The sequence below is a fragment of the Bombina bombina genome, chromosome 2 (assembly GCF_027579735.1).
Source record: "Bombina bombina isolate aBomBom1 chromosome 2, aBomBom1.pri, whole genome shotgun sequence".
NCBI classification, from domain to species: domain Eukaryota; kingdom Metazoa; phylum Chordata; class Amphibia; order Anura; family Bombinatoridae; genus Bombina; species Bombina bombina.
This window is the reverse complement of record NC_069500.1, coordinates 700,399,690-700,417,665: the sequence shown is the minus strand read 5'-3', so window position 1 is coordinate 700,417,665 and position 17,976 is coordinate 700,399,690. Positions and strand designations below refer to the sequence as shown.

General features: G+C 37.8%; 1 protein-coding gene across 2 annotated transcripts in view; it reads left to right on the top strand.

Moving 5' to 3' along the window:
• The window catches only part of KIAA1958 (KIAA1958 ortholog), a 352,343-nt gene that overhangs the window by 289,642 nt on the left and 44,725 nt on the right, over positions 1-17,976 (top strand). Inside the window, exons 3-4 of one of the 2 annotated variants that reach the window (XM_053702683.1) lie at positions 7,938-8,012; positions 13,086-13,094. The exons of the other annotated variant lie outside the window; for it this stretch is intronic. Of the exons in view, the coding sequence (XP_053558658.1) occupies positions 7,938-8,012; positions 13,086-13,094 (84 nt within the window). The remainder of the gene's footprint in view (positions 1-7,937; positions 8,013-13,085; positions 13,095-17,976) is intronic. 2 annotated transcript variants of the gene reach the window in all.

Genomic DNA, 17,976 nt, shown 5'->3' with positions numbered 1-17,976 from the left:
AGACACTGTGGTGAAATTTTGGTGAATTTTGAACAATTCCTTCATACTTTTTCACATTTGCAGTAATAAAGTGTGTTCAGTTTAAAATTTAAAGTGACAGTAACGGTTTTATTTTAAAACGTTTTTTGTACTTTGTTATCAAGTTTATGCCTGTTTAACATGTCTGAACTACCAGATAGACTGTGTTCTGTATGTGGGGAAGCCAAGGTTCCTTCTCATTTAAATAGATGTGATTTATGTGACACAAAATTTAGAGAAAATGATGCCCAAGATGATTCCTCAAGTGAGGGGAGTAAGCATGGTACTGCATCATCCCCTCCTTCGTCTACACCAGTCTTGCCCACACAGGAGGCCCCTAGTACATCTAGTGCGCCAATACTCCTTACTATGCAACAATTAACGGCTGTAATGGATAATTCTATCAAAAACATTTTAGCCAAAATGCCCACTTATCAGCGAAAGCGCGACTGCTCTGTTTTAGAAAATACTGAAGAGCATGAGGACGCTGATGATATTGGTTCTGAAGTGCCCCTACACCAATCTGAGGGGGCCAGGGAGGTTTTGTCTGAGGGAGAAATTTCAGATTCAGGGAAAATTTCTCAACAAGCTGAACCTGATGTAATTACATTCAAATTTAAATTGGAACATCTCCGCGCCCTGCTTAAGGAGGTGTTATCTACTCTGGATGATTGTGAGAATTTGGTCATTCCAGAGAAATTATGTAAAATGGACAAGTTCCTAGAGGTCCCGGGGCCCCCCGAAGCTTTTCCTATACCCAAGCGGGTGGCGGACATTGTAAACAAAGAATGGGAAAGGCCCGGCATACCTTTCGTCCCTCCCCCTATATTTAAGAAATTGTTTCCTATGGTCGACCCCAGAAAGGACTTATGGCAGACAGTCCCCAAGGTCGAGGGGGCGGTTTCTACTCTAAACAAACGCACCACTATACCCATAGAAGATAGTTGTGCTTTCAAAGATCCTATGGATAAAAAATTAGAGGGTTTGCTTAAAAAGATGTTTGTTCAGCAAGGTTACCTTCTACAACCAATTTCATGCATTGTTCCTGTCACTACAGCAGCGTGTTTCTGGTTCGATGAACTAGAAAAGGCGCTCAATAAAGATTCTTCTTATGAGGAGATTTTGGACAGAATTCATGCTCTCAAATTGGCTAACTCTTTCACCCTAGACGCCACTTTGCAATTGGCTAGATTAGCGGCGAAAAATTCTGGGTTTGCTATTGTGGCGCGCAGAGCGCTTTGGCTAAAATCTTGGTCAGCGGATGCGTCTTCCAAGAACAAATTGCTTAACATTCCTTTCAAGGGGAAAACGCTGTTTGGCCCTGACTTGAAAGAGATTATTTCTGATATCACTGGGGGCAAGGGCCACGCCCTTCCTCAGGATAGGTCTTTCAAGGCCAAAAATAAACCTAATTTTCGTCCCTTTCGCAGAAACGGACCAGCCCCAAGTGCTACGTCCTCTAAGCAAGAGGGTAATACTTCTCAAGCCAAGCCAGCCTGGAGGCCAATGCAAGGCTGGAACAAAGGTAAGCAGGCCAAGAAACCTGCCACTGCTACCAAGACAGCATGAGATGTTGGCCCCCGATCCGGGACCGGATCTGGTGGGGGGCAGACTCTCTCTCTTCGCTCAGGCTTGGGCAAGAGATGTTCTGGATCCTTGGGCGCTAGAAATAGTCTCCCAAGGTTATCTTCTGGAATTCAAGGGGCTTCCCCCGAGGGGGAGGTTCCACAGGTCTCAATTGTCTTCAGACCACATAAAAAAACAGGCATTCTTACATTGTGTAGAAGACCTGTTAAAAATGGGAGTGATTCATCCTGTTCCATTAGGAGAACAAGGGATGGGGTTCTACTCCAATCTGTTCGTAGTTCCCAAAAAAGAGGGAACATTCAGACCAATCTTAGATCTCAAGATCCTAAACAAGTTTCTCAAGGTTCCATCGTTCAAAATGGAAACCATTCGAACAATTCTTCCTTCCATCCAGGAAGGTCAATTCATGACCACTGTGGATTTAAAGGATGCGTATCTACATATTCCTATCCACAAGGAACATCATCGGTTCCTAAGGTTCGCATTTCTGGACAAGCATTACCAGTTTGTGGCACTTCCGTTCGGATTAGCCACTGCTCCAAGAATTTTCACAAAGGTGCTAGGGTCCCTTCTAGCGGTGCTAAGACCAAGGGGCATTGCAGTAGTACCTTACTTGGACGACATTCTGATTCAAGCGTCGTCCCTTCCACAAGCAAAGGCTCACACGGACATTGTCCTGGCCTTTCTCAGATCTCACGGGTGGAAAGTGAACGTAGAAAAAAGTTCTCTATCTCCGTCAACAAGGGTTCCCTTCTTGGGAACAATAATAGACTCCTTAGAAATGAGGATTTTTCTGACAGAGGCCAGAAAATCAAAACTTCTAAACTCTTGTCAAATACTTCATTCTGTTCCTCTTCCTTCCATAGCGCAGTGCATGGAAGTAATAGGTTTGATGGTAGCGGCAATGGACATAGTTCCTTTTGCGCGAATTCATCTAAGACCATTACAACTGTGCATGCTCAGTCAGTGGAATGGGGATTATACAGACTTGTCTCCGACGATACAAGTAGATCAGAGGACCAGAGATTCACTCCGTTGGTGGCTGTCCCTGGACAACCTGTCACAGGGGATGAGCTTCCGCAGACCAGAGTGGGTCATTGTCACGACCGACGCCAGTCTGGTGGGCTGGGGCGCGGTCTGGGGACCCCTGAAAGCTCAGGGTCTTTGGTCTCGGGAAGAATCTCTTCTCCCGATAAATATTCTGGAACTGAGAGCGATATTCAATGCTCTCAAGGCTTGGCCTCAGCTAGCAAAGGCCAAATTCATACGGTTTCAATCAGACAACATGACGACTGTTGCGTACATCAACCATCAGGGGGTAACAAGGAGTTCCCTGGCGATGGAAGAAGTGACCAAAATCATTCAATGGGCGGAAACTCACTCCTGCCACTTGTCTGCAATCCACATCCCAGGAGTGGAAAATTGGGAAGCGGATTTTCTGAGTCGTCAGACATTTCATCCGGGGGAGTGGGAACTCCCTCCTGAAATCTTTGCCCAAATTACTCAGTTGTGGGGCATTCCAGACATGGATCTGATGGCCTCTCGTCAGAACTTCAAGGTTCCTTGCTACGGGTCCAGATCCAGGGATCCCAAGGCGACTCTAGTAGATGCACTAGTAGCACCTTGGACCTTCAAACTAGCTTATGTATTCCCGCCGTTTCCTCTCATCCCCAGGCTGGTAGCCAGGATCAATCAGGAGAGGGCATCGGTGATCTTGATAGCTCCTGCGTGGCCACGCAGGACTTGGTATGCAGACCTGGTGAATATGTCATCGGCTCCACCATGGAAGCTACCTTTGAGACGGGACCTTCTTGTTCAAGGTCCGTTCGAACATCCGAATCTGGTCTCACTCCAACTGACTGCTTGGAGATTGAACGCTTGATCTTATCAAAGCGAGGGTTCTCAGATTCTGTCATTGATACTCTTGTTCAGGCCAGAAAGCCTGTAACTAGAAAAATCTACCACAAAATATGGAAAAAATATATCTGTTGGTGTGAATCTAAAGGATTCCCTTGGGACAAGATAAAAATTCCTAAGATTCTATCCTTTCTTCAAGAAGGTTTGGAGAAAGGATTATCTGCAAGTTCCTTGAAGGGACAGATTTCTGCCTTGTCTGTGTTACTTCACAAAAAGCTGGCAGCTGTGCCAGATGTTCAAGCCTTTGTTCAGGCTCTGGTTAGAATCAAGCCTGTTTACAAACCTTTGACTCCTCCTTGGAGTCTCAATTTAGTTCTTTCAGTTCTTCAGGGGGTTCCGTTTGAACCCTTACATTCCGTTGATATTAAGTTATTATCTTGGAAAGTTTTGTTTTTAGTTGCAATTTCTTCTGCTAGAAGAGTTTCAGAATTATCTGCTCTGCAGTGTTCTCCTCCTTATCTGGTGTTCCATGCAGATAAGGTGGTTTTGCGTACTAAACCTGGTTTTCTTCCGAAAGTTGTTTCTAACAAAAACATTAACCAGGAGATAGTCGTGCCTTCTTTGTGTCCGAATCCAGTTTCAAAGAAGGAACGTTTGTTGCACAATTTGGACGTAGTTCGTGCTCTAAAATTCTATTTAGATGCTACAAAGGATTTTAGACAAACCTCTTCCTTGTTTGTTGTTTATTCTGGTAAAAGGAGAGGTCAAAAAGCAACTTCTACCTCTCTCTCTTTTTGGCTTAAAAGCATCATCAGATTGGCTTACGAGACTGCCGGACGGCAGCCTCCTGAAAGAATCACAGCTCATTCCACTAGGGCTGTGGCTTCCACATGGGCCTTCAAGAACGAGGCTTCTGTTGATCATATATGTAAGGCAGCGACTTGGTCTTCACTGCACACTTTTACTAAATTTTACAAATTTGATACTTTTGCTTCTTCTGAGGCTATTTTTGGGAGAAAGGTTTTGCAAGCCGTGGTGCCTTCCATCTAGGTGACCTGATTTGCTCCCTCCCTTCATCCGTGTCCTAAAGCTTTGGTATTGGTTCCCACAAGTAAGGATGACACCGTGGACCGGACACACCTATGTTGGAGAAAACAGAATTTATGTTTACCTGATAAATTACTTTCTCCAACGGTGTGTCCGGTCCACGGCCCGCCCTGGTTTTTTAATCAGGTCTGATAATTTATTTTCTTTAACTACAGTCACCACGGTATCATATGATTTCTCCTATGCAAATATTCCTCCTTTACGTCGGTCGAATGACTGGGGAAGGCGGAGCCTAGGAGGGATCATGTGACCAGCTTTGCTGGGCTCTTTGCCATTTCCTGTTGGGGAAGAGAATATCCCACAAGTAAGGATGACGCCGTGGACCGGACACACCGTTGGAGAAAGTAATTTATCAGGTAAACATAAATTCTGTTTTGTGTCATTATTTCCCAAGACCTGCTGGTATGTAGTTGGGGAGCTGGACATGTGGTAATATGTAATCTTTACATTGATTAAATCACATTTTTTTTTACATTTTTCCAACCATTCTGTGCCTTTACATTAGTTGCAGGAGTTGGAGTATGTTTCCTTGTCATTGTAACAAATTTCGGGGTTCCTAGTTATTTCTGCATTCCTTGTTCCCATTACCTGCTTGATAAAATACACTATAAACTCTACTAAGTTGTATTTTGTTTTGGAACAGTATTTATTTATCAAGTGGCAAAGGTTTCTTCTACACCTGCTATTCACGTAGATACTAAGTTTAAAGGGACAGTCAAGTCCAAAAAAAAGTTTGATTTAAATAGGGCATGTCATTTTTTAACAACTTTCCAATTTACTTTTATCACCAATTTTGCTTTGTTCTCTTGGTATTCTTAGTTGAAAGCTAAACCTAGGAGGTTCATATGCTAATTTCTTAGACCTTGAAGACTGCCTCTAATCTGAATGCATTTTGACCACTAGAGGGCATTAGTTCACGTGCATGAGCACAATGTTATCTATATTAAACACATGAAATTACCCTGGAGTGAGCACTGATTGGCTAAAATGCAAGTCTGTCAAAAGAACTGAAATAAGGCGGCAGTCTGCAGAGGCTTAGAGGTAAAAGGTAATCACAGAGGTAAAAAGTGTATTTCTTTAACAGTGTTGGTTATGCAAAATCAGGGAATGGTAAATAAAGGGATTATCTTTCTTTTAAAACAACAAAAATTCTGGTGTTGACTGTACCTTTAAGGAATTTTCTATTTGATTGATACGTGTAGTCTGCTACAGTAAAACAAAGGGCAAAGAGGAAAAGGGGCCTATGTCTATGATGCACATTAGTTAAAATGTAACTTTTGTTATGTATCAAAATATATTAATATTTAAAGAAATCTAAAGGAGGATAATCACTTTAGGTTAACATAGGTTGTTATGTCCCTAATATGACCTCCCTCGGCTCAGAGAGAATGGTTTTGGTTAAACTCTAGACCATCCCAGAAAAAACAGGATAAAAAATATATGTAGTGACATTCTGTAATCAGCAAGACTCAACCAATTTCCTGGCCAATATCTGTAAAATTCTGTATTGGGGGGGCCTTGCTACAGCAGTCCACACTGCAAAAAATAAAGAAAAAAATGTTTAGTTTGGGCCTGTATATGGCTATTTTTCATGCCAAAAATCTTCTAAAGTTATCTAAAATGCTGGCTGAAATTTAAATAAACCTAAAGACCAACTGGAATGTAGCACAAACAATGGCACCTTTCTGATTGGTCGTGTGCCTCGTTAAAAGGCTCTAAAAATGGCTTTTCTGATAGAGCAGTTTTTTTGTTTTTTTTAAACTTGCAATATATTAAACCTTGTTTATATTTTTTTACTGTTTGTATTATAGTGGAGATTTTTTTACAGTGTTTTAAAGGTTTTTCCTTGTGTTACTAAGCACTATGAAGCCCCCCTTGTAAACCTCATTCCCCAAGGTTCACTTGGATGCCAGAGGATCGGCGGGGCGCCCCCCTATAACCCCCAGGCGGAGGCAAAATAAATAGTGTAGATAGGGGAATAACAGTACATTGGGCTTTACCCACAGCCACTTGGGTAATGTCCATTTTATCCATATATATATATATATATAGCCAGGTTGTGTGATATGTGCACTCTCACCAGCAGACAACAAATTGCCAGGGTGCTGTAGCAAGGAATATAAGTTTTCAAAAATAGAAAAAGCACTCACTGGACTGTAGACATCAGTGTTAAATCCAAATATTTATTGTGATGTCTCGGGACTGACAGCGTCCCTTCCTCTGACCGGTCAGAGGAAGGGACGCTGTCAGTCCCAAAACGTCACAATAAATATATATATATACATGGCGGCATTCATTCAGCTCTTTTCAGAGTACAAAAAGTACAACACACTAAGATCTGGATTTTCAAATTTAATTTTAAATTTCTGTTTTTAATATCCCTTTAAATCAAGTTGTAAAATTATCTCTTTTTTCATGTTTATTGTCATATACTGCAACAGAACTAAAGTAATTATAATCCTAAATAAATAAAATGTCATCAAGACATAAAAACACTTTGAACTAATTATATGGTGATCAGAAATATTTATAATAATATGGTTATGCTACAAAGTTTATCTACACTACTACTTAGATATAATACTGCATTTATAATTGGTGATGCCAATTTTGCCTAGGATAAATGTGGACAACATTACATAATGCCTTATTTGTTATGCAAGTGATCGCTAAAATTAATTAAATGGAACCAGTACAACCTCTGGTTTCACAAATGAAGCACATACAAAAGGGTTTAGAAATTGATTTGACACTTATGATTCAGTGGGATAAAAATAAATAGTATTTTTTATCTCACGCTCTCTTTTTTTCAAAATGAAGATTATCTCCAATCTGACAATATTTTTCCTGCAAATCTACCTACGAAGAGCTTATTCTGAGTTGGTTTTTGTCATGCTCTAGTACATCATTTGTGAAACTTCAGAAGTTGGCTTTCCAAACCTGAGACAGGTATGTAATATTGTTCTAAAATGTGAATTTGATTTTATTAAGGAAGAAAGAGGACATTGATGGAATTCATTTATTCACCAACTATATTTTTTTTGTCCCCTCCCATTTACCTTTGCCCCATCCTGTCTTTTTTTTTTTATTTCTCTATTTTTATTTATTTATTTAATTTTTGTTATTGTCTATACTTTCTATTACATACTGTTGCTTTTTTATTGTTTCATTGCTTTTATATATTTTTGTACTTTTTATTTTGTCACTTGGTTCCTATTCTTATGCTTGTAATACATTTTTATTTATTTATTTATTTATTTATTATTTATTTATTATTTATTTATTACTTGTTGCTCTCTTTTTTTTTTTTTTTCTTTTCTTTTTTTTCTGTGTCCCTATACCCCTCTTCCTCCTTTTCCCCTTTGTAGATGATGATGAAGTTGCTGCTGAACTGAGTCGGGAACAAAATGAGAAAACTATTCGCAGCACCCAGACGGCTCTGCGCAACTTCAGGGAATTCATAATCGCCAAATATCCCATGGAGGTCCGAGAAATTTACATGATGCCATGTAAAGAACTAGATGACTATTTGGCTTCCTTCTTTGTTGATGCCAGGCAAAAAGATGGTTCAGAGTATGAGCCAAACAGTTTAGCCAACTACCAATGTGGATTAGAGCGATATCTTAAAGAACACAGGTATGGTTATAGTATTACCAGAGACAAAGAGTTTAAAAAATCACAGGAAGCTCTAAAACAGAAACAAATTGAACTAAGATGTAAAGGAAAGGGGAACAAACCACACAAATCTATGAAACTTACTTTTGCTGATGAACTTATTCTCCGTAAGAGGGGCCTGCTAAGCCGCTACAATCCGGAGGGACTTTTAAACCTTGTTTGGTTAAACAACACTAAGGCCTTTGGTCACTGCACTGGCTTTCATGGCTCAACTCTTAAATGGGGTGAGGTCCGACTCCATGTACTAGAAACTGGATTGGAATACCTTGAGTGGATGGGTCAGGAGACTCCCGAAATTAAAATTAAGAGAGCAGGAACAGAGTGCCGGGTGTATGCCACACCACACTCTCCACAAACCTGCCCAGTGCAGGATTACAAGGAGTATGCGCAGAGACGGCCTCCAGCTATGCGTTATGAAGATGCCCCTTTCTATTTGTCCATTAAGCCTGTGGTCAACCTAGCAGCACTGCACTGGTATAACTGCCAGGCACTTGGGAAAAACAAGCTTGCTAAGATGGTGAAGACCATGTGTGAAAAGGGAAACATTCCTGGCAGAAAAACCAACTTTAGCGTTTATCAAAGTTGTAGCACCCTCTCTGAAGCACAAAGCAATCAGCTAGTGCTGATATGTAACAATTTGAGCCAACAAGCAGCTCAGTCTATGGCTGGCCACTCTGGTCCTGGGAACTTTATTGTTTCTGCCTCTTATGACTCTTCATCAGATACTACCTGAACAGTCATGATTCTAGTGTAGCTCCAAGTCTGGCCACGGCTGTTGACTAGAACTTCAATTTCAACTGTGATTGGATGTCTAACCACCTGTTCCCAATTTTCCAGTGTTTAAAAACTTTAGGAAAAACAAAATATGTAATATATATATTTTTTTCTTTTTATCTTTACAAATCTGTCAATAGAACTAGTTTTAGTATTGCATTTAATATAGTATTTATATTGTAGTGTTCAACCAAAATGCATGTTATAGCTTTGACAAAAAAAAAAAGACTGCTGTAGCATAAAATTTAAATGAAGCAATTTTTTTTAACATGAAACACAAATGCCTTGACTAGTGAGCACAGAAGAAAACTAAATCAACAGGTGCTCCATTTTACTGTTTTATTATTAAGAAAAACAACTTGTCCTAAAAAAGGGGCTTGTGTTGTAGCCTCGCAGTTGTAGAATTATGGTTCTGAAACAAGGGATGATATACTCCTATATTATTGTATAAAGCGGCCTTTTGTCTCCAGCACTTAATTACATCAAATTATTTGTTTTTCACCACATGATCGCTACTTGGAACTGAAACCAAATACAATAGTCTACTTTTAAAGCTTTTTTTTAAAAAAAATTTTAATGTTATTTTGGACACATCCATCATTGAGGGGTGAAAAAAAATCAAATTTTATAGCAATATGCAAAGGTTTCCATGGCCTATAGACTGTTCTCTGATGCAGCTGTTCAGGTTGTTACCCTTTTTTGGGCCACAACTGCATGTGTTAATGTCATTCATAAAATTATGCTTAACGAGGCATAAAAAACTACTGAATTGTCATGTTTTTGCCAGCTAAATGCAGAGAAAATTCACATTTCTGTATCTGTTGAAGCCCCTTTTGTAACATTGTCTCCCTTGTTGGAGTTTTCATCCCAAACATTGTGTGTGCTCGTTTTTTATATATATATATATATATATATATAAAAAAAAATATTTTTTTTTTTTTTTTTTTTTTTAATCTACACGCTGTACGAGTATGATGTTAGAGTTAATATTTTATTTGTAGTGTTTTGCCATACTGCTGAAAGATAGCTTACTCTCCCCCCCTATGAACTTAAATTTCTGTATGTCTTCCATTTTAGAATTACATAATACGGCACAGTAAATACATAATATAGTATGCTGCCTGTGAATATGGTCACAGACGTAGGTTGAACAGTATGTACAGAAATACTAATTACCCATATGAGGAGTGTTACATATGCAAATATCTGCAAAAAAGCTGGAATGGTTGACATCACATAAGTGAAGTAAACTGCATTAAAATTATCCTAAGAAATCAGGTGTAATATGTAAATTTGACGTAAGATAATGAAGGGGAATGTTACCGTGAGCTGCAGATTGATAGAATATGCTAAAACTCTGGTTTTGACTTGTAGTGACTTTTAAATATATTCATGTAAACAGCAAATAAGCTTTCTGTATGTTAAAACAGCCTCCCAAAGTAAACTTAAGTCTGCTGCCCCCCACTCTGTACCCATTTTATATATATATATAGTTTAATTTTATTTAAGATTTCCTTAAGTCTGCAGTTCAGACTTCTATTGTTTTTGGATATGTGTGTTTTTGTCCTTTTTTGTTTTGCCATAAACTTGGCGTAAATAAAAATGTGTTATATATCTAATATGTCTAACAATTATTTTAAATAGTGTGAAACTTCTGAATTGAGAACTCAAATAAATAAAACATTTTCTATTTGTATTGCCACACTTAAAGGCACACAGTAACATTTGTTTAACCTCTATAATTTGATGAAGAAAATTAAAATTATTAAACTGAAAAAAAAAAAGACTTGTTACTTGTATGTGTCTGAGCTTTGTTATTAATCATCCTATACATTCCTACTGGCATTTTCATTTTGTTTATAATATTTCCTGGCTGCACCAGCTGAGTTCATTAACTTGGCAGCACAACCTGTAAGGCAGAGCTTTCCAAACTATTAATGTTGGTGACACACTTTTTAGACCGTCATCATTTTGCGACACAGTAATTCAGTTGTACCAGCAAACAGGAGGTTAAACTAACTTGTTTTAAGAGATACAGACACATACATAAATTATATAATAACAAAATGTATTTACAAGTAACAGTTTGTAAGTATGTGCAAGAATTAAAAAAAGTGTAATACCAGCAATAGCTACTTACTATTTTAATGGGCTGAATGAGGTTGATGGGATGAACACAGTTTCTGAATATTTAGTGTAATATTAGATAAAGACACTCGCATTTCATGATCAAGCATTTTGTAAGCTTCCCCTTCCTATCCATATATCAAGAGCAGGAGCAGCAATGCACTACTGGGAGCTAGCTGCAGAAGAAAAAAAAAAACACTTTGACTTCTGACTTCAGCTCAGCATTTAAAGTGAAGGTCCATTTTGATGAATTAGTGCCCGGTTTTTAACAAACCTATTAAAAACAAGGGCACTTTAATTCATCAAAATTGACATTTCACTGTTTTCTTCAAAAACTTACCTTTTAATCCTGGCAGCCGCTCCAGCACTTCCTTCGCCCGTCACAAACCGCCTTCGCAGGTCCAAAATGACGAATCCGGCTTCCTCCAATCACAACGTTGCATTAGGCCAAGATTCCCCTTGGGGGAAAGCTGCGATTGGAGAAAGCCTGATTAGTCATTTCTGACGTCTGCAGAGTTTTCCGACGGCATTTAGGATTAAAAGCTAAGTTTTTGAAGAAAACAGTGAAATGTCAATTTTGATGAATTAAAGTGCCCTTGTTTTTAATAGGTTTATTAAAAACCGGGCACTAATTCATCAAAATGGACCTTCTGCAAGTTGCACGGACTACTGCCCGCACTGCAAACACACTGTTGTCCCACTCACTGACACGACTACACGTGCAGTCTCGAGCCGATTGAGGAAACTACACGTGCAGTCGAGAGCCAATGTGCCGCCAAAGCCACCAATGGGAGTAGTTTCAGTTCCCACTGAGCTGTGCCAATAGGTTAAGATGATCTGTGACCCACTAGGTATCAATCACTAGTCAACCATGAGATATGCATAGCAGGCAGATGAAAAGTCGGAAACCAAAAAAAAAATTTAAAACTTTTTTTAAATTAAAAAAACTTTGTGCTGAAGAAGGGACACACCTACACACTGCTGCCGACACACTAATGTGTCACAACACACAGTTTGGAAAGCACTGCTGTAAGGGTTAATACTAAGGCATGGATAAAGATTTAATTGTCTTTGTCCAATTAAATGAAGTATTTGTAAAAAAAAAAATCTCCTGGTGTGCCCAAATGCTCTGAATTTCTTTGATATGAAGAGCAATATTTCTTTTTAAAATATGATTTATCAAAAATTGTGTTGGCAACTGGGTAAAAAATGTCATGACACACGTCATTTGAATTACTAAGCGATACATTTTAAATTAATTTTGAATATATTTTTTTATGTGTTTGTATTTGGAAAATCACTTTTGAACAAAGTTTTTTACAAATTTTGTGATAATTGTTTTTTGTGTGTCTGGTTTACAGGTCGAAATCAATTATGGTTATTAATTCAGTGTCATTTATACAAGACAAACATCATATGAAAATACTTTTTTTTGGTAAACTTGAGATTTTAACATTCTTAAAATGATTAACTTGTTGACTAACCATTAGAAAGATTGATTGTGAAACCATTTTAAGATATCATCATATCATTTTTATTATTTCAGTATCAGCATTATGCTGCCGGTTTTGTATATAATCAAAATATACTCTTAACAGAAAATGCAGATCTGTGACCTAAGCAAATCCATATATCTCTGTAAATGATGAATCATTTGAAATGTTTGTATATGAGTCTACTCTTTTTAAATTAAATTGTGTTTTAAAAATTTGTTGTCAGCCTTGCAAATGAAAAACAAATTTAAATGTAGCCTAAAAAAATTGGCCGCCCTGGTGTATAGGAAACGTAAGATAAGGACAAATTCTGTCCACACAAATTATAAGAAATTCCATTGGATTAAGTTAGAGTTCATATTCAGTATACTGTGAGGTAGTTCAATTCCATTCAACTTGGCAGAAAATATTAATCTGTGTTCATGAAGTATATGTTTTATGGCAAAGGAAATTTTCGCCTGTGCGGCTGAACAGTTTAATTTTACATGGATAATGCATTTTTGTTTTTTTACCTTAATCATTAAATAGAGGCTATTTTAATTTTGTTTGTTAAAATTAATTTTTTCTATCATGAATTGAATTTTCTATTTACATGAAGCAATACAATTTAAACTATTTAAAGCTTTTGAAAAAGTATTTTCCCCCCCAAAATGTATATATTTTGAGTTCTGTGTCTCTTTAACAAATATGTACTATATATTTGCTTTCACTGGATATCACAAGGCAATTCACCATTATAAAAGGCACGCCTTTTCAGACGTTTATACACTACTGCTGTATATTAAGGGCACTCCAGAGGCCTTGGAAAATGAACACAAATGTTTCTAGTTGATCTTGTCATAGGGACCTTACGTTGGTTTATATGGATCAATTAAAATTTAATTGCACATATTTGGATTCATGAGGCTTGAGTCTTTAAAGGGACAGTAAACAATATTTTTTAAATCTTTTAGTTTAGTAGTGTGTGCCTTTTCATTTGCTTTTGAAGTCAACATTTTTTTTCACCTAAAATCAGCCTAGCCTGTAAATGTTTAAATTTTACTTACCAGAGTCATTCCAGCAAGGTCCCCGTGGCAATCCCTTACCCAAGACTTCTGGTTCTTCTCAGTGGATGGTACAGGCAATAAGAAAAGTAGGGTCTGCCTTATTTACTAACCATTGTGTTCCCTCCTACGCTGTCTGTCAGGCTTCTGCAGAGACCTTTTGCATATATGCACAACCACCCTGCACATCAATGTAATGTTGGTGAAGCCGTGAGTTCTTTCTGGCAAGCAAATCTTATTAATCCCCCTAGACACTAATGAGCATCAGATAAACTGTTGTATCTCATGTTTTTATAAAAGTCTTCTTCTTTTTTTAATTGAAGTTTTAACATATGGAACAGAAATAAACACATACATATCTTGTTGGACATCACAATAAAATCGAAGACCATGTACATTATCAGCATCCAGTCTTTGTATTTTTAACATATGAAACAAGGTATATGTGTGTGTCACTTTAAACATTACAATGCAGTAAAAAACATAAATACTAACTATTAATTCAGAATAAAAGTCTGTAAGTTCAAGAGAAACACAAAACAGAGGGGCGCCTCATGTGCAGATCAACTAAAAGTGAGCATAAAATGATGCAACCAAAATCCAAAAATGGGTACTCACATTTGGCAATAGCACAACAATGTGCTGGTAGTGACGTGCTGATATCTCGGGGTGTATCAGCTCACCCTCTCTCCAGGTGCTGCTCATCCACAAGAAATATCCAAGGATATGAAGCTGTTTGGGATCCTTGGCTCTTTCTTGTGATTCAACTGGCTGAGCAGCACCTGGTTAGAGGGTGAGCTGATACACCCTGAGATATCAGCACGTCACTACCAGCACATTGGTGTGCTATTGCCAAATGTGAGTACCCATTTTTGGATTTTGGTTGCATCATTTTATGCTCACTTTTGGTTGATCTGCACATGAGGCGCCCCTCTGTTTTGTGTTTCACTTCATAGTTTGTTTCGGATTCGTCTGTGAAGAGGAGAGCAGCAACCTATACCTTGATATCCATCGAGGCCCTTTGAATAGTGCAGAGCATGGATTCTTTTAAGAATATTATTGCATAAATGTTTGGTAACAGATTTATTGTTTGTATTCCTCATTGAGATAAGATTTGTTATATCTGTTTAAAAATTAATTTCAATATTAACACTTGGACGTCCCCTTAAGAAGGGTGTTATTCACCTCTATTTAGGAAGTAGAGAAATGAAAAAAAAACCAAAGCTTTGTTTACTAAATAGTATGGAGAAAAACTGATTCTTCGAAGGGCTCTAACTTGATTTGCCAAAAACCTTGAGGTTAATCAAGTAGCAGCTTTAACTATAGAAGCTGGGGTACAAGCAAAACCCGAAAGTACTAACAAAAAATATACCACCTTACTTCAGGATATAGCAATTGGAATTGTAAATAATTGGCCTCCTCTATAATCCCCCCTCAGGGAAGAGAGAAAAAAAGGAAGCACACAACAACTCTCCATAGTATCCCATATCTACATTTCATCCACATTCCAAAGCAGAGGTTTCTAAATTACCAGTGTTATATTGTATCAATTTTTAATGCCTGAAAAGTATGGGGTATGTAAGGGAAAGCCTTCTGCCTCCTGGCTTATTATCGCAGTCCACCCCCCTGACAATGTCTCCAGAGTTCCCAGCTCATGCAATGTAATTAGATTTTATTGTTCGCTGCAAAAACTGTACTTTCCATTGATTCAATATGTGTTAGGTTTCTTAGAACTTGGCTCCACCTAGGGCCCTTAGGTCGATGCCAAGTCCTGGCAATAGCCAATTTAACTGCCATGAACAGATACATGCATAGGTTGAAAACAAGAGAAGAGGGTTGTCTAGAGAATATATGAAATAGTCCCGCTTGAGGGTGCCCTGCAATTTCAATACCAAATTTCATACAGTAGTAGAATATTCTAGACCAAAGCTATTGAATCTTCGGGCATTCCCACCATATAAGAGATGATGTCCCTAGCCTACCTCTCCCTCCAACATAGCGGTGAATTTATGTTTGAGAAAGTCTTCATTTTTTGATTGGTTGTTGCTGTCAGGATGTAAAGTTGTGATTCCTAGAGTTTCCAGTCTTTCTGTTACCAGGGTAGCAGAAGCCGGTCTGTACCAAGCTTCCAGCTGTAATGGTGAGTAGTGTGCAGAGGTAGTAGAAGGTGTGAATCTCCTGGTTTATTAACACCTTTACAGTAGAGAGTAGATGCTCAATTGGTAAAAGGGACATTGTACACTAGATTTTTCTTTGCATAAATGTTTTGTAGATGATCCATTTATATATCCTATCTGGGGGTGTTTTTGTAAAAATGTATAGTTTTGCTTATTTTTAAATAACATTGTGCTGATTTTCAGCCTTTTAACCAAGCCCCAAAGTTTTGGATGTATACTGATGTATACAGACTTTAGATTGCTTCTGTTTATATAATGGGTCTTTTCATATGCAGGGGAAGGGCTGCTCTCAGTCCCTTTCGGTGCGTGTCCCAGACTAACCTTATCAACAGTGCTAAATTGGGAACTTCTAAGTAAGTTTTTAAAAAGTTTTCTACGGGATTTTTATATTGGTATCTGTGAATATTATTCTTTATAGTAGTGTCTATTACATGCAGTTATATGAAAATTGGTGTATACTGTCCCTTTAAACTCTGATGTGTATTTTCCTGCCCTTGTGTTAATTAATTCCCTGATATAGAATAGAGGTTTCCTATGATTAGATATCAGTTTAGTGTGGAATCTGCCACCCATACACTGCATCCATGAAGTGACAATGTATCAGGCAGAAATATCACTATTTTGTTGTATGTCCATCAAGATAATATGTACTTGCAAGGCTGCATTACACAAAACAGGGAAACGGCACTTTCAGATCCTGACCTTAAACTCTTCCATCAACAGGATTCAGCATTAGATAAACTGATGCTCATTAGTGTCTCAGAGGTAAATAAGACTCAGTTCTGCCCGAAGAAACAGAAAACTTTTACCCACATTACATTTGTGTGCTTGAGTGGTAGTGCACATGCGCAGAAGGTCTACGGCCAGACAGCTTACATCAAGGAGTGAGCACAATGGTAAGTAAATGGGCCGGGCTGCAGAGCTTCTTATTTGCTGAGGAAAAGGCAGAGGTACCTTGCAGGAATAATTTTGATACGTAAAATTTAAATATTTACAGGCTGGTTTAAAACAAAAAAAAAGTTAATATGAGAGACATAGAAAAAGGCACACCCTACTCATTTAAAGGATTTAAAAGTTGGTTTACTGTCTCTTTAAAAATGTTTGTATGTTGCAATGTATATCTTTGGTGGTTAAAAACATTTTCAATACCAGTGGTCCTCTGGAGTAAGGAGCATGAAAGCACTAAATGAGAATTCTGCAATGCATTTTGTTTGTCTGTATTGTTACATTCATGTTTGCTTAAGTGAAATATGTTTATATTTATTAGCTTTATGTTTTAAGAATATGTTCTTGTCCACTCTTAATTTAAAACTAAATTCTAAACAATTTACAAAATATCTGTTTAAAAAAAACAAAAGAAAAAAGCCTTGAAATTTTCATTCTCACACCATAGGTTTCCTGCTAGTTGGTTTAATGCAAGTCAAAATAATTCTGTTTCCTAAATCTCGTTCAATTTTCTTAGATGCTTATTATGTATGGTAATTATAGGCTAAAATTAAATCTTAGTCTTCAGTCAGTATCTTGAGTTCAATTTAATGTAATGCTTAGATGCAGAAATTAAAACTTAGTCTTTGACTGTAAAAAGAACAGCAATATGTACTGTATAATGATGGTTTTACAGTATTCATTTGAAATAAATGGTTCTTACAGATTGCTCTAGTGTCAGTCTTATAATTTGGAGGAAAATGAGAACGATAAGTTGGTGAATGAAAGAATACGTGTGTATTTGTGTGATGGATAGAACATTGTTAATAGATTGTTTTATAGACATTGTGACCTTTAAGCCTTTCCCCTCAACAGTCACATTGGGGAGCGTGTGGGCATAAAGGGGTTAATAGCACTAAGCCACTGGTTCCCTAAAACCTTTAACTCTACAAAGGACCTTAAAGGGACACCACATTAACCCCCACATCCTGCTTACACCAACCCAGCTTAACAAAATCCTGCCACCACCAAGAACTCTGAATAAAGGGGTGTCTTTGAAACCCCAATAACTCACACATGTAACAACCAGGTAACGTGCCTTTAACCTTGTGCCAAATTATAAAAACATTCAAAATAACATGTGGCAGCACAAATATATAATTCTTTTAAATAAAATGGGGCATAAAATAACAC